The sequence below is a fragment of the Fusarium redolens genome, assembly GCF_020744475.1.
Source record: "Fusarium redolens strain MPI-CAGE-AT-0023 chromosome Unknown BKA55scaffold_28, whole genome shotgun sequence".
NCBI lineage: Eukaryota > Fungi > Ascomycota > Sordariomycetes > Hypocreales > Nectriaceae > Fusarium > Fusarium redolens.
Window position 1 is genome coordinate 221,159 of NW_025763691.1, and position 19,871 is coordinate 241,029.

Sequence of the window (19,871 nt, forward strand, 5' to 3'; positions counted from 1 at the left end):
CCAGACTTTTGGCTCGCTGAAGGTTATAAAGTCATCCGTGGTAGCATAATCCATACGTTGGTACTCAGTAGTATCATGATCGGGGTTTGTGCTAAGGAGGCTATTGCAATCGGCGCGACTCGCTGAGTTAAGCTAGAGAGCGGGTTGTTACCCTCAAATACATTTGTGAAAACCGAGAATAGCGCCCTCGGATTGGAAAAGCTCGTGAACCTTGCCCCAGCCGCCTTGAAGCTGGACAACTCCCAGATTTGTCCTCCTTATTGCTTCAACATCTGCTGGTATAAGTGCTTCTGGCTTTGAGATAGTTTCATCTAGTCGCATTCTTTTATCGGAAAACGAACTGGGTGACAATGGGCTGCTAGGCTGATAAGCTAAATGTGTGCGGTTCAGTAGGCCAGACGCAGCTAGAATATGCGCAGGGGGCACTGTCCTTCTCCCTTGCTTGCAGACAAATTGCGTTACAGCAGAGGCTAGCACGGCCCCTTTTGTGGTATCATATCGAGAGACCTGTGGGAATTTTTCACTTTCGTTTTTCCGGTTATCAGCTCCTGACTCCAACATGTCTGGGGGCAACGCAGAAGTGCGACTTGACACAAAGTGAGTCACCATATAAATCCATTTATCATCCCAGCACGCAATCCTCGTCCAAGTCTCATATGCTCGATAAGGCTTGATTTCCCTGCGGAATGAACAAGCCACAGCGCCGACAATTAGGTTGCATCGCTGGCCATTGAGGCCCTTTAGGAACAGTGGCCCGAAGAGAATACCGGAAAGATACGCTCGGGATACGTCGAGATCGGTGAAGTAGGTAGAATTCGATTTATGGAGGTTAAAGTCACACTCCATTAGTGGTGATCGAGTTGCAGATACTGCTGGAAGGAAAATATGACTGGGTTGAAATAAAGGCTTTGCCTTGCGATGTACAAGCATCCCAGCTGCGAGAGCGCGAAAAAAGCGGAACTACCAAGTTTCAGGTCAATTGGTTGAGATCAGTAAAGTCAAATTCCACACTTACATGCCAAATCAAGGGCATATTCTTCAGGCCGAAGATGAAAAGTAAACCTATTACCCATATCCATGCCTCCATGTTTTCGGTTTGGTGTTAACGCAGGTTTGAAGTTGGTCGAGGGTTATCTTCGTGCATGAGACTTCACGAAAAAACAATTAGAGTAGGTGCCAAGAGGTTTAAGACGTCGGCGATACAGTAAATAAAAAAGATATTTTTCTAATTTATAGCGATGTTCGAGAAATTCTCAACCCGCCCCGCTGTAGACGCCTCGACCTCGGCAGAGGATAACAGCGGTTCTTAGTCGTATCACGCTCGAGAATCGCCGAGGCCAACGCCTGCGATACCCCACATCCAAGGCCTTTCGTACACAGGCACCCGAGGAGAAAGGTGAACAAGACGGAGCGTCGCCTTGACTCTATTTTCTATAACACGTTAACTATAGGTAGACAAGGGATCGTCGCATAAGGTAGACATTGAAAGAGCTGAGCCTCGGTGATGCTTACCTCTGTGGACAAATTGAAAGATGGAGGAACTTAACAATTGCAGGCAATGCAAATGTAAACACACCAAAACCAGGCGGCACTTTGGAAGAGAACGGCAAAGATAAAACTATGTAGATGACTCATGCCGAAGCGGTTGATTCGTCAGAGTCGGGCAGTGGGAATCACATGACAATTGCCATTACTATTATATGTCCAGATATTCCTGCAATATGCATGGTTGAAGCAAGTAGTCATGCAAGCTAGTCAGTGATAGTAAAGCATGCCAATCGAGAACGAACCCATAGGTCAAGTCATTACATGACAGTCTCTTGGACGATTCAGACTCATTCCTGGCTTATCTTGGAGCGGGACCTGTTCATACACGACCATAAGAATGCCGTTGGACTTTGATTAGGACGTTTTTCGACCTATTTGTTATTGCAAGCCCTCCAAAGAATACGAATGATTGAGATTAGTTTGTCGCCATAACCACGAATGAACAACAGAGTGATGGTAGGAAGCCAAAATTCGAGACGATAGTCAGCAAACAATGCAGACTAGCCATAGAAAAGTAAAGTCGTCAAATTCTGGGGCCAATCTTTAAGGGAAGAAGCAAAAGTTGGTCCAAGATTCAAGCGCGCATCCAAAGGCAAGGAATATGCCACCCGAACGATGTACTTAACTACCATGCATAGAAATAACAGCATCAGGCAAAGCTTAATAGTATCTGAAATTTAAGAGAATATGACAACCAAAGCAACTCTAACCTGCTGTCCCTTGCAGTCCTTCCGACCTTACAACATGCTCTTGGAAACTTCTTCATCCCCTGCCTCACTGCTAGATCGGACAAGATCTCCTCAGCAGCACCCAATATTGCGTCAGACTTATAGGTTCGCTGAAAGTTCTCAACACACCTTCCCATACCAGTTGTATCAAAGCGCGGCCGCCAAAAATATTCACTGCTTCATCGGGAACTTCGTGAGCTACTCTGGTGGTGAAAGACTTGAGTAATGCTAAGTGGCCACCAAGATGGGTTGCTTGTTCCATGTAAGACACTCGGTGATCTACTCTAACCATGCCTGCGCTGCCTCAACGCTCGCAATCATCTTGGCGAGCTTGGACCCAATGACGGGCTGGTCAACCAACCTGCGCTTGAAAACTATCCGCTGGTCACACCATTTGAGACACTCCTCGACAATACCTCGGGTGCCTCGGATGGCCATTGTGTTAAACCAGAAGTGTATTTGCTAACCTTATGACTGACTCATAAAGTCAATACCGATCCTAGCAAGTTCGTATGACACGACCAGCTCGTGGAAAAAGTCAAAGTCCTTACCCTCAATAACACTACCGAGGAGGGTACGTCCATGGAGATGTTCCCCTAGGCCTAGACGCATGGCATGGATGTTTTATTTTGCCATCCTTTCAACAAGTTCTTGACCGATATATGTGACATTCCTCTCTTTTTCTTCAGCTTCAGGTATTACGTATATGTCGACGAATTTTCTCATGGCTTGTTGTAGGCGGTGATGGCTTTCCGTGTAGTCGGGGCTGCTGACCTCCGGACGAAGCCACAGAGATTCGGCATACGGAACGGGACTAAGGTCTCCAGGTTTAGGTTCAAAACTTCTGGTGTTTCATTTTCAGGAGTGCTTATGCAAAGGTCTGCATATTTTTGGAGAACTTTATGGCGATGAAGATTGTAGAAAGCAGCTGTCGCGTCTTGGCCAGCTACCTGCTCGAGGACCACGTTACCACCAGGGTGAGCCTCGGCAAAATCAGTGAGATCATAGACCTAAATACTGCATACCGTCAGTAGTTGCTTCTTTGTAAACATGAATTGCATAAATACATTGTGATCTACGATGCAGCAAAGATCGTCTGGCTTGTTTACCGAGTTGTAAATGAACTGCTACTTCCGAGCATCGAACTCTGGGCCTGGATACATGTGACGTACCCTCAGGCTTGGCCTATCGGTGATTTACAATAGTAGATTACCTTGTTGTCTTGTTTGTGAGGCATAATTGATCGCCTGAACGCTCACGAAATGCCTAGGTGGTCGATGAGCCCCCTCATACTTCACCCTCGATAATCATGAGTTAGTGGAGCTTACCTGACCAACTTTTCAAAAGTTTTAGAGAAACTCTCAGATAGAGCGTAGTCTCGATGGTCATTCCCTAAATACAATAATGCTTAATCATAAGGAAACCCTAACTGAGTCATATACTCATATTCAGGGATACAACTATTGTCTTGACTACCATTCCTAGTAATGACGCACTGTGATATAAGAACTTAATAGCAAAATTCTTAAGAATAACTTATACATCAGGTCCTTGACATATCCTCCGTCTATAAATTGGATTTTGTCTTTGTGCTATCGACGCGAAACACCTCCTCGTCCTCTTCCGGCACTGTTAATACTGGAAGTGTAGCTGGGAGCATCCGTCGCGGATTTGCGCCAGGCACCACGCTGTATTTGGAGAAATCAGTTACTCCTCTCTTACGGAGAAAATCTTCGTCAAGCTCAAGACATCCGCTGATCTGTTCTGGGGGCGTCCTTAGCATCTCTAGGATGGCATCCGAGAAGATTGTCTGGCAGTTTGTTAGCTCCTTGCGGTGGCTTAATTGAGCAGCAGTGTGGACGAACCGGCGTTCTCAAGTCAGACAGCAGCTTTGGGTCAGGCGTTGCTGCTGATTGAATACCCTGTTGACGTCAGTACCAGTGACAAACTATCATGAATGTGAACACAACGTACCACAGCAGGCCAGATGCTGGTGATGGCCATGTCTTTCTTACCTTCTCTTCTCCAGTCCATGGCCAATCCTTTTGTAAGTACAGACATTGCGACCTTTCCCATTGCATACGCTGTCTTTCCTCTGAAGAAGCGAGAGTAGATGGGGGGGCTGACTACTATGATCCGGCCCTTCCAGCCGTTACGCTCGAAATACGGAAACGCAGCCTGGACAGTAGCGTATAAGCCTTCCATGTTCACACTGGAAAGGAGCTGGAAGCGCTGTAGGGGCGTTTTTTCAACCGAGGACCACCAAATGGCGCCTGAGTTATAAATCAACACATCCAGTGATCCGTACATCTTCACCGTAGACTCAATCATATTCTTGATGCTTTCAGGACTTCTCGTATCAACCTGGATCGCCGTTGCTTCTCCGTCAGCTTCACGGATTTCGCGAGCTACAGTGGTAATAGTTGACTGTTTAGAATTTGGGTCGGGGGGGAAAGGAGACATCTTTGTCGCATCGCTAACGGATTTAGCTGCCACAACGACTGCGAACAAGTTAGTTCCAGAGCCACTAGGCTAGATAAGCTGCGTGTTGTACCTTTGAACCCATTTTTAGCCAGGTCAATAGCGACTTGACGGCCAATGCCGCGAGATGCGCCAACGACCAGGGCGACAGGTTGCGATGGTTGAGACATTTCAGAACGTCTGTAGTGGTCCTTGGTTCGCAAGATGTTTATCCAGTTGGTTGTACGAGGCGGTATCTTGAAGAAGAACTTCTATTCCTTTCTTTTTAGATCAGGCTTGTTGCGATGATGAGCATTCCATGGCCGTAAGATGCCGAGGTCCTCGAGTTGCGGGGTAAGCTATAGTGTCTGCGCGTGCGTTTCGAAGTACTCTCGAGATTGTAACACCTCGGAACTGTTCCCCGGGCGTGCGACACCAATTTACAATGGAGCCAATGTTCCTCGGATATTGGTGTCGTGGCGGGCCCACTCATCATTCTGCCACCGAGGAAATTCTACACCCAGTTTAGAGTGAAGAGAATAATTGGTTATGCTTTGTCAACCCCTCTTGACAAGGCGAGAGTTGAGTAGTCTACTCTTAGTTACTATTATCCGATGGCTCTCTGTTCGGAGTTGTTGCTTTGTTTGCCAAAGCATTGTCCAAAAGTAACCAGGTCCGAGACAAACGATAAAATAGTGTCCACGAATCAACTACACATCTGGCACGACCGGGAATCCAAATGGAGTGGTGCTGACACATTGGAATGCTGTTGCGTCGATTAGTTGTGCGATGCTCGTGACAAAGCACGGAGCCAACGATGTCATCTGTTCGTTTCTCCCTCTTGCACACATCTATCAGTATGTCACAGAGCACGCAGCTCTCTGGTCTGGAAATGCGACTGGTTACTCTCATGGAGACATTTCAGCACTTATTGAGGACATCAAATTGTTGCCACCAACAGCTTTCACAGCTGTTCCGAGGCTTTACAATCGTTTTGGTACCGCGATCAAAGCGGCAACTGTGGATAAACTAGGGGTGACTGGAGTCTTTGCTGTGTCGTGTGGTTTCTATAAAAGTTCGAAAAATCTCACAGAACTCCTCAACCGCTACCAATAAGCATTCTCTATAAGATCGTCTCTGGTCCAGGAAAATATCATCGCAATTCGGGTTCGACCGCTACACCTACGTGGGTTCATGTATTCTTCCATATCGATATGCAATCAGATCTAACTCTGCATAGATTAAAACTGAAGCGTACGCAGATTGCTCGTAATTACAGGGTATTATTGATGAGTTATATGAGCGGATAAATGAGCAAGAGAGTCGTGAGGAGAAGGGCAAGTAGCGACTTCGGACTCTAAACTTTTATCGGAAATCGACGTGTACATAAACGCTACGTTGGTTCGGAGCCTAATGTGCTCATGGGTCCTAGCCACCAAAGCAATCATATGCATAGAACAGCCTAGTATGCAATTGACAATTCTGCTCATCGCGCTCAACAGCCCTTTGCAGCATTTTGAGGCTTCTGGAAGAGAGCCGCGAACAACAGCCCACATCGGTTGCGGAAGGGTGGTTCAAACATCAATAAACATGAAATTGGTCGAGGTGATGGATGGTGACGTTCAAGATGGAGTAGGTTGATTTGATTTCACATATAAATTCACGACCTGCAAGCGGTGTAGAATCGCAACGAAAGTTGAACCGTTTGAATGGCAATCAAAATTGTGCTAACAGAAAGACGTTGCCACATACTAGTCTCTTATTGAGATGCCATATAAGGCCTCTTAGAACCAAATAACATCGTCGAATTAGTCAGGGAACGACTTTCGGCAGGCCGGCAACTAAATTCGTTAGACAGGAGGTACGAAATTGGCCTGTATGGGCCCGCCCCCACCCCGGGGCCCAGCTGAAGGTGCAGTCAGTGAGGTCTTCAAGACCCCTTCTCTGCGCCTTTGCATCCACGCAAATACCGTATCCTCGAGATACACTCTGCGAACCACTCTGAGTTGTCTGACTTTGAGAAATACCTCGGTGGTATTTATTACCATACTTCGTTCTGAGATCCCTCGGATGCGAGATTTAAGAGCCGCGGTCGAAATGCATCAGTAACCGGCGGAGCTTCAGTCCAACGTTGGCCTGCCGAGGTATCGATGCCCCTAGTCTAACGCGATACCACTTTTCTGCATCAGAATCGCCAACAGAAGTTATTAACGACATCTTCGCTGAATTATCATCTCACTTAAGCCGGACTTGTAGACTTAAAAAGAACTGATCTTGACAATCCCTCCGGCTGGCGATCAGAAACAGTGCAGAGTCGATTCTAGCAGCTTCAACGTCCTCATAACGACAGCAATCATGCCTTCGCACGACAAGAAGATCGAGGCGTATATTGATTGCGGTAAGTTGTCCACCTCGATCTTGATCGTCACTTCGAGGGCTTACGCCAGTCCAGTTTCACCTTATAGCTTTTACTCGTTTTCCTATCTCCGCAAGAATAGACGCGCACTTGAAACCCAGGGCGTAGAAGTCGAGTGAGTGCAGAGGATAAAGACAGAATCATCAATCAGTTCTTATGTGCTAATTATCTAGATTTATTCCCGTGTTTCTTGGGGGGATTAACGTCGGCAGCGGTAATGTGCCTGTAATCTTGCATGAAGATCCGCTGTTGATAACAGATTGAACAGGAAATAAGCCGCCATGGACTCTTCCGGCCAAGGCGAGCTATTCTATGTATGACGGTAGGCGAGCTCAAAAGTATTTTGGACACAAATTCGAGACTCCTGATTTTTTCCCGATTCTCTCATTGCTGGTATGCTACCAAACTTTCTTCCCGCAGGAATGTATTCACGCTCTGACATGCTACTTCAAACAAAACTTAGCCTCAACGCTGTCTTACATATGTCAAGATGAAGCGCCCCGAGAAACTCGAAGATTTGTTCCAGTCATGCTTTGAGTCATTGTGGCTTGAGCACCTCGACCTGGCAAAGCAGGAACACATGCGCACTGGGCTCCTTAAAATATTCAACAAACAAGAGGCGGAGGAGATCCTGAACGCTGCACAAACATCCGAGATCAAGCAAGCCCTGAATGACGTGACAAAGCATGCCGTTGAAGATCTTGGTGCGTTTGGATGCCCGTGGTTCTGGGTGCACGATGGCAAGGGAAATGCGGAACCGTTCTTTGGAAGTGATAGGTTTCACTACATGTGGGACTACTTGGACATTCCACACCGAGACTTGGAGCTTCGGGGCCTGGTCTCTGGAAAGCTGTAAATGATTTCTCTTATCATATATTCCGACAAGAACGGCTTGGATCCGCTTCGTCCTTAGTGTATTCGTTAGTATTGAACCCTGCAACACGCAGCGATATGTGGTGGTGCAGACCGTCGCAAAACGCTTGATCAAAGAGGTCTATTCATTCATCTCGGATTGCGTCAACACATATCACCTGGGAAGACTGCGGAAATCATCTAGATCCACATGCATCAGTTGCGCCTATCAAGCTGCCGTTCCCATTTGCGTGCTACTGGTGGTTATTCCAGATGCAAGCTATCCTATCTTCCATTTTCAAACTTCCTAGGGGGTGTAGGGTTGCTTGAGCTCCTCGGTAGCCGGGAAGTGTGGATCACTTGGAAACACAGACGACTTGCAGGCTACTACCTCGGTAAAAGCTGCTGGAGCCCGACTATGCTGGGCCAATGCATGTGACAATTCTACCCCTGGACCCACTCTCCATATATAAAAATCGCCGAGGCGGAAGGTGGACGTGTACGACACGACCCGGCCCGATACCACCTGAATACCTGCAAGTCGTCCATTTTCGCCTAATGTTTTCACGATGTTGAGGCAAAATTCTCCTACAGCAAACCGACAAGCATCGCGCAGACGTCTTGGAGGCGCTTGTAAGGCCTGCCATAACCGGAAAGTGAGGTGTAGCCTGGCCAGGTCTGGCCCACCCTGCACAAACTGCTCCTTGGATGACAAAGAATGCGAGCCTCGAGTTCGCAAATCACAAAAGTCAGTCGGACCCTCTGCTCAACAAGCGCACTCCAGGACATCCGCCTCGGCTACCCTTTCGCGACAAGCGTTGCCGGAGTCATTCAGTCTCTTTGGCAATTATGACCAAACAGATGATTCCATAACCGTTGTTCCATCACTAGAACTAGAGCTAGACGCACGTCCGGCGACCAGTGACTCCTATCGTACTGGCCTAGGGATCAACAGTATCGGGAAGCCAGGCGACTTATTGAGAGGCCCAGATGGCACCTCTGCCATTGCTTCCGAGGCCGTAGTAGCCTGCAGTGAGAGGTCAAATGCGTCATGCTCCAGCAATTATCGCCCATTCCCGTCGCATTTCAGCCACTTTGAGGAAGACGACGCGCTGAACACAGACTCACTCCCAGCTGATACGCCCATGTATGGTATGAGAACCCGCTCCTATTTCTCCTCCATTGTTGCCTCACTCAGGGAACTCGCGCCATGCACCGCAGAATTGGGGTTGACATCCATAACTCTACCATAGGTGATCCCGCTGGCGTTTGCGCAATCGCAAACATTTGTGAGCCGGAAGGAGCAGATAAGAGCGGCCACTTTCTTCTCCCAAATGGTATAGTTGCCTCACTCGATCCGGAAGATCAAGAATACTTGCGACGCAAGGGGGCATTCGTATTCCCTGAAGCTCGGGTTCGTGATAGCTTGGTTCGAGCATACTTCCATTATGTCCATCCGTTTTTTCCCATTATCGACGTTCAAGACTTTCTTCCCAAACATGAAAGCGCCACACTCGATAGGGTTAGCGCTCATCTGTTATGGTCCATGTACCTCGCAGCATGCAACGTAAGTTCAAAATGTTCATAGTCCAGTTCGACATTGGCCATACTTATCCGTGCTAGTTCTTGGAGGAGGACGTAGTTCGGGCAGCCGGATATGCAACTAGAAAGGAAATGAAGCGCTCGATATATCGAAAGGCAAAAGTATGCCCAATTTCATCATCATGTATCTCAAATCAAGGCTAACACTGTAGCGTAGGCTCTATACGACATGCAACACGAAAAAGACAGAACCACATTGATACAGGCTGTGCTGCTGATGGGCTTTTACTCATCCGACACTGAAGATAAGACAGGTCCGTGGCATTGGATCGGAGTCGCTATCGGTCTAAGTCAGACAGCCGGACTACATCGAAACCCTCACTCCACGGCAAGTCGTATACCGCAGCACCGTCAGAGACTCTGGCGTCTTATCTGGTGGTCATGCGTCCATCAAGATGTATGGTTCTCCGTTGGTATGGGCAGGCCAGTACGTATCAACTTGGACGATTGCGACACTCAACTACCAGTCGCTGCTGATTTGGATGCGCTAGCAGTAGGTGTTCCGGACACACTTCGCGAAAAGTACCTTCCAGCTGGCATGCCCGACTTGTCCAAGCTCTTTGTTGAGTTGATAAACCTCGCAATCATCCAATCAAATATACTATCAACGCATTACCGAGCTCGCCAGATTAGGCCGAGTATAGCCGATGTGGTGGAGGTTGAGAAGCGAATATCAACAGTAAATAGAAAAGCGAGCTGGTTCATAAGCTCCGAGAATCTTATGGTTTACTATCACGCCTGCCATCTGACACTGTTTTTACAGTACTTTTTTCCTCCCATTGGGGTCTGTCTCCGCTGATCTTTAGTCTAGATCGGTTCTAATTGTCTTGTACCGGCCGTATCTTCTGAGCTTGTCCCAGAAACATTCATCCAGCCTGTCTCAGGAATGGTACTCATCAATAGAGCGGAAAGCCCAGGTGGCTGCTGCAGGATTTAACAAGATCCTTGAGGCCCTAATAACTGCAGACATGATTTTGGCATGTCAGAGTATTGTGTCAGTACAAACCTCGACATTCATGTTTCGGCTTTGAATTTACGAAACTGCTGAATGCTGATTGAACCGAATTGTAGTTGCATTGCGCTCGTGCCACCTATGCAGTTTCATCTCCTGAATTCGACATCGAGCAAACCACTCATAGCGACGCTGGGACAACACAGCCTCGACTTGTGTATGCTTGTCGCTAATGAACTACGCAAGACGTACTTTGGAGCATCACTTTTACATCAGCTATTCTCCCAGGCACAGACTCAAATAAGAAATCGGCAGGCCCTGCAAGAGGCACCAAAGGGCACTCGTTTAGCCATGACGAACCTCGAGACGCAGACGACGTGCTTATCGCATGGCCCGATACAAAGCCAGGATTTCACAGATACAGCCATCATAAGGAACCTCGGCTCTGCTTTTACAGGGTTCGAAGGTGACCTTGATGCAGATGAGTACGTATAAGTTTGGCTTGCCTCTATGTATTACTCAAAAACTAAGGGAAGCGTAGCTTTGCCATGTTCTGCTCAAGTTTTGACTTTCAATTCCCTACGGATTCGTCGGATGATGCTCCTTCGAGCCAGCGCATTAGATGGTATCCAGAATTACCTACAGAAGACTGATTCCACATAGAAGAGCCGAAGCTGCACTAGAAAGTTCCATGTGCCTTGGCGCAATGCTCTATGCTAGTTGTTTACTCATATAGAATCAAGCGTCATTTGTACCGGCAGTGACAGCCAAGACATACGTTTCTTTGAAATCTATGACTCGCTGAACATCAATGCACACTCCGCTTAACCAATCGTAACTTTGGCTATTCGCAAACCAGCTTTTGAAGCAATTCGGCCCTGCTGATGACAAACGCACACATACGACCCCAGACGGAGTAGGGGGTTAAGACAGTGACTATAGATAACCGAACGGAAGGACCATTTCCATTTTCTGGATAAAGGTAGCGTAAACGGCTCTTTCTCTACATATTTACGACAGTACTAGAACATTGGTAGCATTGGGGCGTCAATAGTTCAGTAATTGAAGCCCTGGCTTCGCTGCGCAGTCAGCCTTGGCCTTCGCAACATGACTACCGCCATCGTTACTACGCCCTACCTTAAATGTAAAGAATTGAAGAGAGAGGTATGGCGTCGAGATAAGCGTGAAAATCGGGGTTGTTGGGGAGTGAGGTGCACTTACGTCTTGAGTTCCTTAAACTTGTGATGACTTGAGTGGCCATCTATCCATATCTCCACGAAATAATCTTGTTCATGTCCTTGAAAGTTGAAGCGCTACCCTGAGAATGCCTCTATAAAACATCTCCGAGCTTTAGGTCACCTATTTAGCCCGGGATCAAACTTTGTTGCTTCCACTGTAAGGGTCAAAATTTCCAGAACAAGTCGAAGTTTTCATTTCACATGGCGGCCTCCTCCGGTGGCATGTAAGCACGCAAGGGATTCTTGCGAGTTTATTCCTGGTATATTCCCCCTTAAGCATTTGGATCAAGACCAACAATAATGTGAGCGTAAACTTAAAAGTCCACGAGTTGAATTGCTTATTACTTAAACTAGAGATTATCTTACAATAGGAAACAACAATGCAAGAAGTTGAAATTTTGAATAAATGATGTCTCAAGACATCTGATTGTCACAGTCATTCGTTTTCGAAGGAAAGAATAGGCTCTTTGTTCTCTGCATGCTGCTTACAATCTGGATTCAATTTGGTCGCTCTTAAGAATACCTTCAAGCTTGGTCACCTTTAGTACATCGCCCTTGATCTTGAGTTTTCCAGCCATAAACAAACTTTGTGCGTTGACTTTATTGGAAAGTATATCGCCAAACTCTTTCTCAGAAAGCAAGAGAGCCACTGAGATTTGTCACTATGAAGAACGGCTTCAGAATTACATTTACTCACCAGTAGGGTTGTTGCAAGGACCTTTCCCAACATTGCCCGTTTCCTTGAGATCAGTGTGCCAACTATCGGTCTCGCCGGCAGTGTTGGTCAAAACGAAGGCGAAGACGGCGTTGCATTGTTTCATTGCATTATTACGCTCAATCTCCGTTGAACTCAGCGCTTGCTGGATTATGTCAAACGCGACCGAAGAAGGAAAGTGGGCTAATATCTTGATCTTAGTCGCGTTCAACGAAGGTGGGAAGAGCAGTCATGTTTAGTAAGGTAGTAGCAGAGGGACTAACGGTTCTTTAGGGACATCCTAGGGTGCGTCTAGGGCCAGGTGTATGTGGAATGATTAAAGAGTGCAAGACGCAGAGACGTTCAATTCATTAATGCTTGCTATAATTCTGAAACCATGCACTATTTATTTGCGTCGAGCCGCGTCATTCATGGTTCGGTGCAAGTCGGTGTTTGTGTATTTATGTTCGCACGTGTCAAAGTATTATCTCGGCGTAAGGCCGGACCAAGATGGCAGTTGCCACAGTATTCAATGTTTCTTGACTTGATAATGGTCAGATCCTGAAATACAACCCTGTTTCGCAATGTCGTGCATAGAGATGAACGCCGAGGAATTTCTCGGCGATCGTTTAAGCTCATTTCACCTCGGCTACAAGGGTGAAGCCCTTCAGATGCAGAAACAGCGTCTCTAAAACGCGGCACGGCTACCTCGAAGATATCCAGGCGTTCTTCCGCTTTCTAGTTAATAAGGGTCATGCTGAACTTGGATAAGGAGGTAGGCTCAAAGGTTTATTATCATCTGTCTACACTTAAAACAAGAGTTAGTTAGGCTTTTAATTGTACTAATCCCGGGCAAAAGTCCCGACATATCCGAGGTCCGACCACGCTTTCAACAAAAGATCAATATTAATACCATGACTTTAATGCGTTATTTCTATAGATAAAGATGCCTAGAATTAGGCAAAAAATATATTATTCTCCTTATAAAAGAATAAGGTTTATAATATTATATAAGTTAGGTATTTATATATAAGATATTACAGATAAAGAGGGGTTAAGCTAGTATATAATTTATAGAGTTACTTAATAGTATTAATACTAGTATGCTATTAAAGACCTTCCTTGCTCTAAGAGGCCTATAAAGTTATTAAATAAAAATAAAATATATATTAAAATACATATTATAAATATTACTTTTATTTTCTATTAAGAAATTATTTATTAAATATATTTAACTTACTTAAAATTAATAATTTATTACTAGCTTTATAATTAAGGGATATAATATAAGCTTATATTTTAATACCTATTTCCTAGTAGAGAAAGTACTTAATTAAGAAAAACTTTTTATAATAAATATTATTATAAAAATAAGTCTTTTTAATATAATTAATAGTTTTTTAACAGGGTCTTAATTAACTATATAGATAGTAATTATATATAATAGTTATTTTACTTTATTATAAGTTTAAGGACTTTTATTTTAAAAGCTTATTTTAATAATATTATAAGGCAAGAGACTTTATATAAATAAGGTCTAATTATATAAATAACCTATAAGATACTTATAGATATTTTTTAATATAATTAATTATAATAAATTATATTAAATTATTTCTCTTAATAGTAACCTTAAGTTTAAGAGAGGGGGTATAATAAGCTAATATATTTTAGCCTATTTATACTTTTAGCTTTTTAAATTAATTAAGAAAAAGGAGCCTTTTTAATATAATAATACTTATACCATTAAGTCTAAGAAAGTTTAAAAATAGCTATAACTTTAGGTAAGAAGATAAGGAGCATTTCTTATAAATTAGCCTTTTTATAGCCTTAACCTTAAATTTATTAAGAATATCTAAAAAGTCATAAAAAAGAAGATATATAATATATAACCTAAAGTTACTACTTATTTAATATTAGCTATAACTTTAGCCTAGCTAATTAAAGCTATAAAAGAGTTATAATTAGAGGTTAAAAATATAATAATTAAAAATATAATAAAATTCATACCTAATTAACTAAATATATATTATAATATAAATAGCTATTATATTAAGTACTAATTTATTACTAGTAATAGCAAGTCTTATAATCTAGCTCCCTAAATATTCTTTTAAAGTTATAAAATAGTTAATATCTATCTATTAATTTAACATAATTATACTATAAGTTAAGGAACGTATATAGATTAGTTAAGGTTATAGTATAATAGAATTAAAAAATATATAAAAGATAAGAATTTGCTTACTACCTCTTATTATAACCTTCTCTTATTATCCCTTTTCTTTCTCTATTTAAGAGGTTATAATATATAATAGCCAGATTAAATAAGTAATTTAATTCTTTCTAAAGCTACTTTTTATATTTATATAAACCTAATTACTTACTTCTATATAATATTACTAATCTTTAAGTCTATAAATAGAGTTACTAGAAAGGTATCTAAAGCTATATATAAAATACCGAGTTTAATAAGAAGAACAGCATCTAAGTCTACGCTTAAAGGTCTAGCCTAGGAGACCAGTAATATTTTGGCTATAGGAGCTCTATCTCTAGCTTTTCTAATTACTACTAATAGTTAGAAAGCTTTAGGATTATAATAGAGGGCGAGACCTAATTGTCCCTATCTAAAGGCTTGCTACAGTCCTTAAAAAGCTTAATTAAGGGCATAAAATGCTTTCTCTAAGTAGTAGGCCAAACTGAAGCCAATATAGGGTTATATCCTTAACTAGTAATTTATTTATTACAGGAGTGCTATTTATAAATACCGAGGGTTATTACAACTTCAGCTTTCCTAATATTAATATAATAAAAACTATTTTAAGGGCGTTTTTAAGTATAAGTAAGGTAAATAGAGACTTAAGAAAGAAATAGCTTTAATAGATAGAGCTGGAATTAATAATAGCTTATAAAGTATAAGATTTATAGATTTTAAGCCCTAGCTAGAGCAGACCGGCTAGGAATAGACCTAGGGAGTGAATTAAGAACTCCTTAAAAATCTAACTATTATACTATCTCCTATAACTTTATAATAAGGTATAGTATTAATAGTAAATAGGAGAATCTTTAGTTAACTCTAGCCTAAAAAATAAATACTAAGCTTTATTTATAATAAGAGAAAATTTACTGCTCTTAATACTGCTATAAATACTATAAGAGATAATTATAAATAAATTACATAGCTAATAAGTAAGAGCCTGCTATACTAACTATATAGTATATAGCTTTCTATTTACTATATTAAGCCTTTTATTTTTATAAGAAAATCTATAAGTAAAAAGAAGTATATTTACCTACTTAAATAGTTTATTATTATAATCTTTTAGGCCTATAATTTACTTATAGGTTTTTAATAATATTAAGCTAGTATATAATTTAAAAAAGTATATACTTATTTAATATTAGTAGTATAAGATAATAAGACCTAGAAGTAGTTTAATATTTTAGCTAAAAGGTTTTAGAAATTAATTAATTTATCTGCTATAATTAATAAAAAAGATAATTTAAATAAAGAAAGTAATAATAAAGAGGAATACTATAATAATAATACCTTAAGTAGGTATAAAGATAGTACTATAAAAAAATCTAAAAACTTTAAAGATAATTATAAGCATAATATAAAAAGAGAATATAAAAATAATAAAACACTTAAGTAAAATAAAATTAAGAAGTATAAAAGAGAAAATTATATAATAAGAGAATTAGGTAAGAAAATACTATTTTTAAATAAAGAAGTATTAAAACTATTCTTTAAATTAACTATAAAGCTTAATACTAAAGAAGTTATAAATAGTTATTTAGCTTTAACTATACTAATATATTTTAGTAGGATCTTTAAATTCTTAGCTAACCTTAACAGCCTCCTCCTGGCTAGGTTATATATACCTAACCTTATAGCACTTATATATATCTAATGCCTCTTATTTATAAAGTATGCCCTACTAGTATAAGGTTATAATTCTCTTAGAATTCTAAAATTCCTTGAGATAGGTTAGGTTTTATAGCTATATAAGTATAATAAGAGTATTTAGTCTTTAGGTTATAATTGCCTTTTAAGGAGCTTTTCTTACTCCTTGCATATAACAGGGCAATAGCTAGCTTAGAAATACCTACGTTTCTTCTTAGGTAGAGCAATAATAGCCAGACTATATTATATAAAGATAAAATCTCGGTCTATATAGAAGAGTTCTAGCATCTGCTAATAGCGCTTTTAGAATATATAGAGTCTCTTTATATAGAGTTAATATATAGATGGAAACTTCTATGTGATATTTTTGTCTGTAAAAGATGATATTTCAAATACAACACACGGGTTTTCATTCGTCAGTTATCCGGAGGATGGTAAAATAACGGTTCTGGGAGATTGAGAGGTTCTAAAATAGGGGTTTATAAGCTAAGAAGTGGATTAATAAGGACATTTTTACTCGCTGGAGTATATGCCACCATAGTTGTTATGGGTAAATATAAAGCTAGGAATCAAGCGTCAAGATATAAACGGGACATAAGAAGTGAGAAAATTATCATCGAGCGGCTCCTACTTCCAGAAGATAAATCTATGAAATTCTTTCTTTTTTAACAAGATGCACCCGACCCTGAATATGCTCAACCCCAACCAACGTTCTATGCAGGCCACGATCCTTCAACCATAACTTGACCGTCTTATCGTCGACTGTATCTGCGCCCCTAATCCAGTCTTCTGTAACAGGACCAAGGAGTTGTGAGATAGAAGGCCACGCGTTTTGGATGCAGCTGAGGTTTCCAGCGCCTCGGAACATCAGTACCACGGAGAGGACTAGGATAAGGTGTAACACTGCCACGGCAGCGACGATAATAAAGGCAGTCCAGCCTAATGGTCGAATAACTTGGACCAGAGATACACGGGACGATGGCCCGACTGCGTCAAACATTGGGATTCGATCGTAATAGCAGATAGAGCATAGAGTTGTAAGAAATGCTTGAAGACCGAGCGCTGGGTTCTTTGTGGAACTTGCCATTTGACTGAAAATCGAGTATTGAGCACTGTTCACTACATCATTGTACACCAAGTCACTGCCGACCCAGACAAGATTCTGCGTGGTTTCGAGGGCGTCACCAGTGTGCTCTAAATCCTCGGGGTACTTAGACCATTGCCATGACCGAGGCGCAAGGTCAAAGATGCCACGTTCCGCGGCTGATATCTCTGATGTCCTAGCTCCAAGTTGTTGTAGAACAGCGTGGGTATTCCACATGGCGGTTGAGGTGTTCCAATGCAAGGACGGCTCTGGATGTATTAATGTCGATCTCGTTGCGTCTACCTCCATTCGTTGCGCTTGGAATGATGTCATGCAGAATGTAAGTTGCAGACGCGCAGATACAGAATCTTCAGAGCCTGGGATAGACTCCCACACGTCGGAGTCGTCGATATCCTCCGAGGACTTGAGGAGTGTTGCGTTAATGAGTAAATAGGAATCACCGAGATGCTTTTTCCCTTTCGGCTCCATAACTGAATAAATTCCTGTTATACTAGTCAATACGGCATCTAAAATCTGTCCCTTTCAAACTTCTTTCGTACCTTGCTCTGAAATATTGTTGCCACAATAACATGCAGCAAGCGCCCAGTGAGGTTCTGAGTGGGGTCCGTCCGGAGGCAATGTGATACCGCAATCAAAAAAGACAGAGAAATTGTTATTTCGCCCCTCCCTTGCTTGTCGAACAAGGCCCAACGGCTTCTGCTCAATATGTGCTAGTCCTGTTACATATAAACCGTTGTGCATAGAGAATGCGAGCTTTGTGAGACTTGGGCGCATGCAGACGACCCGCGTGTCTACCACGGTGGCAATTCCGTGATATTCTGTTATTCTATTTCGCTCTTCGTTATTGTCAATAGGAAGAAACGCTCGCATAACGGTTCCTGTGTCTCTTATGCCAGGCGCATTGCTTGAGGCGAATCCGTGCTGAGCAGCCATGTTAGAGGTCGATGTGTTAGGAACCCATTCAGCGAAGGCTGGATATCTTGCAGGTGTCGTACTAAGAAATGATGGATTTATACCGATCAAAGACCAATACGTATTCCCCTCTGTTTTGATGCCATAATATGTTTGTGGGACCGAACTTGCCACAGGGAGGGAGGCTAGGCCGACTTGTGACAGTAAAATAGTTGATGTGAATTGCAAAGATAATGTTGTGAAGGTAAGCAGCGCAACTAGTAAGCCTACCAAAACAGATCCACGGTGCCACTCTGCTTCCATCTTCCCTAGAAGTGACCAGGGACCAGTGTTATCAACCCTGATGATAGACACAGCAGCCGCGGCTGGTAACGGGACTGCGCCTTGCTTAAGCAAGATTGCCGCAAGCATAGATGTGCATGTTGCCGCTTGCGCAGCTGTGGCCCATCTGAGAACGAGAGATGTAATTGTAATAGAACGAGCCGTCCATTCAGCAAGGACGATGCTTCTCCAGACAGTGTTATTTTCGTCGGCTCCCCATAGGAACGCGAGAAACACCAAACACCCCAGACAGACCACGAACAAGGACGTCAGGATGACGACCGAGACCTTTCCAAGCTGTGAGACGATCCTGGAACGACGATCGCGAGGAAGATTGTCGTGCATGATAGAGAAGCGGTCATTCGACAGGCTCTTGGTTGTCAGGGATTCAATATTGGGCTTATATTTGTGACCGGTTGGTGGTTTATATGAATCTTTAATAAAACATGCGGCTATGGGAATAAATCTGGAGTAGCGCATGAACTATGAGAATATATACTTGACGTCAATTAGTTGGCTCCGTTATCGAACGGAATAGGCAACACGCTCAAGCGGCAAGGCGCAGCCGAATGAGTTCTAGCCACAGCCACAAACGCCCGTTTGGATTAAGCTGGAGCCTTAGAGACAATAGTGACACAAGGGACAAAATCTGGAACGTGACCGATCAGCTATGTGAAAACTAAACCCTATTGAAACGCATTAGGGCTGATTATCTGATCGGTTCTTCTCCATAGACTTTGTTCTGGGTTGAGGGGGGGAACTACAGAGATTCTGTCTAGCGTTTAGGCATTAAAAAAGTATATATTTATAAAGGTTTAGGTTACTTAAGACTTCTAATATATTAGTTTATTAAAATAAAAAGATAATTTAATATAAAGATATATTATTAAAAATAGTAGTATCTCGCCTTAATTAAGTCTAGTTTATTATTAACTAAGAATAAGAAAAGTATAACTTAATAAGCTATAATAAATAATAAGGTAATCCCTTTCTTATTTTACTAAATCCTCTTTAAGTTATTATCTAAAAGGACTCTTTAGACTCTTAAAGATTAAGGCTCTCTAGCCTACTTAATATTTTAACTTAAAATTATCTTATTTATATTAATTTATTACCCTTAAATTTAAAACCTCTTA

General features: G+C 42.3%; 8 protein-coding genes across 8 annotated transcripts; 3 read left to right on the forward strand and 5 right to left on the reverse strand.

Annotated features, from left to right (window-relative positions):
* Window positions 1-153: 153 nt before the first annotated feature.
* On the reverse strand, window positions 154-1,087 carry BKA55DRAFT_528280 (uncharacterized protein; the record flags this gene model as incomplete). Its single annotated transcript, XM_046188988.1, has 2 exons — window positions 154-960; window positions 1,016-1,087. The coding sequence occupies 2 exons, from the start codon at window positions 1,085-1,087 to the stop codon at window positions 154-156; spliced, it is 879 nt and encodes a 292-aa protein (XP_046042055.1).
* Window positions 1,088-2,555: 1,468 nt separating this feature from the next.
* Window positions 2,556-2,888, reverse strand: BKA55DRAFT_697504 (uncharacterized protein; the record flags this gene model as incomplete). Its single annotated transcript, XM_046200390.1, has 2 exons — window positions 2,556-2,701; window positions 2,756-2,888. The coding sequence occupies 2 exons, from the start codon at window positions 2,886-2,888 to the stop codon at window positions 2,556-2,558; spliced, it is 279 nt and encodes a 92-aa protein (XP_046042056.1).
* A 564-nt stretch (window positions 2,889-3,452) lies between these two features.
* On the reverse strand, window positions 3,453-5,123 carry BKA55DRAFT_627347 (short chain dehydrogenase). Its single transcript, XM_046196875.1, has 5 exons — window positions 4,831-5,123; window positions 4,251-4,777; window positions 4,142-4,198; window positions 3,605-4,086; window positions 3,453-3,542 (listed from the first exon to the last, which is right to left on the reverse strand). The coding sequence occupies exons 1-4, from the start codon at window positions 4,925-4,927 to the stop codon at window positions 3,844-3,846; spliced, it is 924 nt and encodes a 307-aa protein (XP_046042057.1). The 5' UTR covers window positions 4,928-5,123; the 3' UTR covers window positions 3,453-3,542; window positions 3,605-3,843.
* Window positions 5,124-5,167: 44 nt separating this feature from the next.
* BKA55DRAFT_584942 (uncharacterized protein) lies at window positions 5,168-6,214 on the forward strand. Its single transcript, XM_046194398.1, has 2 exons — window positions 5,168-5,922; window positions 5,977-6,214. Exon 1 carries the CDS (start codon window positions 5,526-5,528, stop codon window positions 5,850-5,852), a length of 327 nt encoding a protein of 108 aa, XP_046042058.1. The 5' UTR covers window positions 5,168-5,525; the 3' UTR covers window positions 5,853-5,922; window positions 5,977-6,214.
* Window positions 6,215-7,091: 877 nt separating this feature from the next.
* BKA55DRAFT_528244 (DSBA family oxidoreductase) lies at window positions 7,092-8,008 on the forward strand (the record flags this gene model as incomplete). The annotated part of the gene is made up of 5 exons (XM_046188985.1): window positions 7,092-7,134; window positions 7,189-7,267; window positions 7,326-7,377; window positions 7,429-7,545; window positions 7,616-8,008. The coding sequence occupies 5 exons, from the start codon at window positions 7,092-7,094 to the stop codon at window positions 8,006-8,008; spliced, it is 684 nt and encodes a 227-aa protein (XP_046042059.1).
* A 565-nt stretch (window positions 8,009-8,573) lies between these two features.
* On the forward strand, window positions 8,574-11,053 carry BKA55DRAFT_528077 (fungal-specific transcription factor domain-containing protein; the record flags this gene model as incomplete). The annotated part of the gene is made up of 6 exons (XM_046188969.1): window positions 8,574-9,151; window positions 9,226-9,571; window positions 9,628-9,708; window positions 9,764-10,368; window positions 10,418-10,600; window positions 10,678-11,053. The coding sequence occupies 6 exons, from the start codon at window positions 8,574-8,576 to the stop codon at window positions 11,051-11,053; spliced, it is 2,169 nt and encodes a 722-aa protein (XP_046042060.1).
* Window positions 11,054-12,281: 1,228 nt separating this feature from the next.
* BKA55DRAFT_599555 (SCP-2 sterol transfer family protein) lies at window positions 12,282-12,790 on the reverse strand (the record flags this gene model as incomplete). The annotated part of the gene is made up of 3 exons (XM_046196408.1): window positions 12,282-12,445; window positions 12,494-12,694; window positions 12,775-12,790. 3 exons carry the CDS (start codon window positions 12,788-12,790, stop codon window positions 12,282-12,284), a joined length of 381 nt encoding a protein of 126 aa, XP_046042061.1.
* Window positions 12,791-17,043: 4,253 nt separating this feature from the next.
* Window positions 17,044-19,080, reverse strand: BKA55DRAFT_697509 (uncharacterized protein; the record flags this gene model as incomplete). The annotated part of the gene is made up of 2 exons (XM_046200391.1): window positions 17,044-17,984; window positions 18,042-19,080. The coding sequence occupies 2 exons, from the start codon at window positions 19,078-19,080 to the stop codon at window positions 17,044-17,046; spliced, it is 1,980 nt and encodes a 659-aa protein (XP_046042062.1).
* Between the last annotated feature and the right edge of the window lie 791 nt (window positions 19,081-19,871).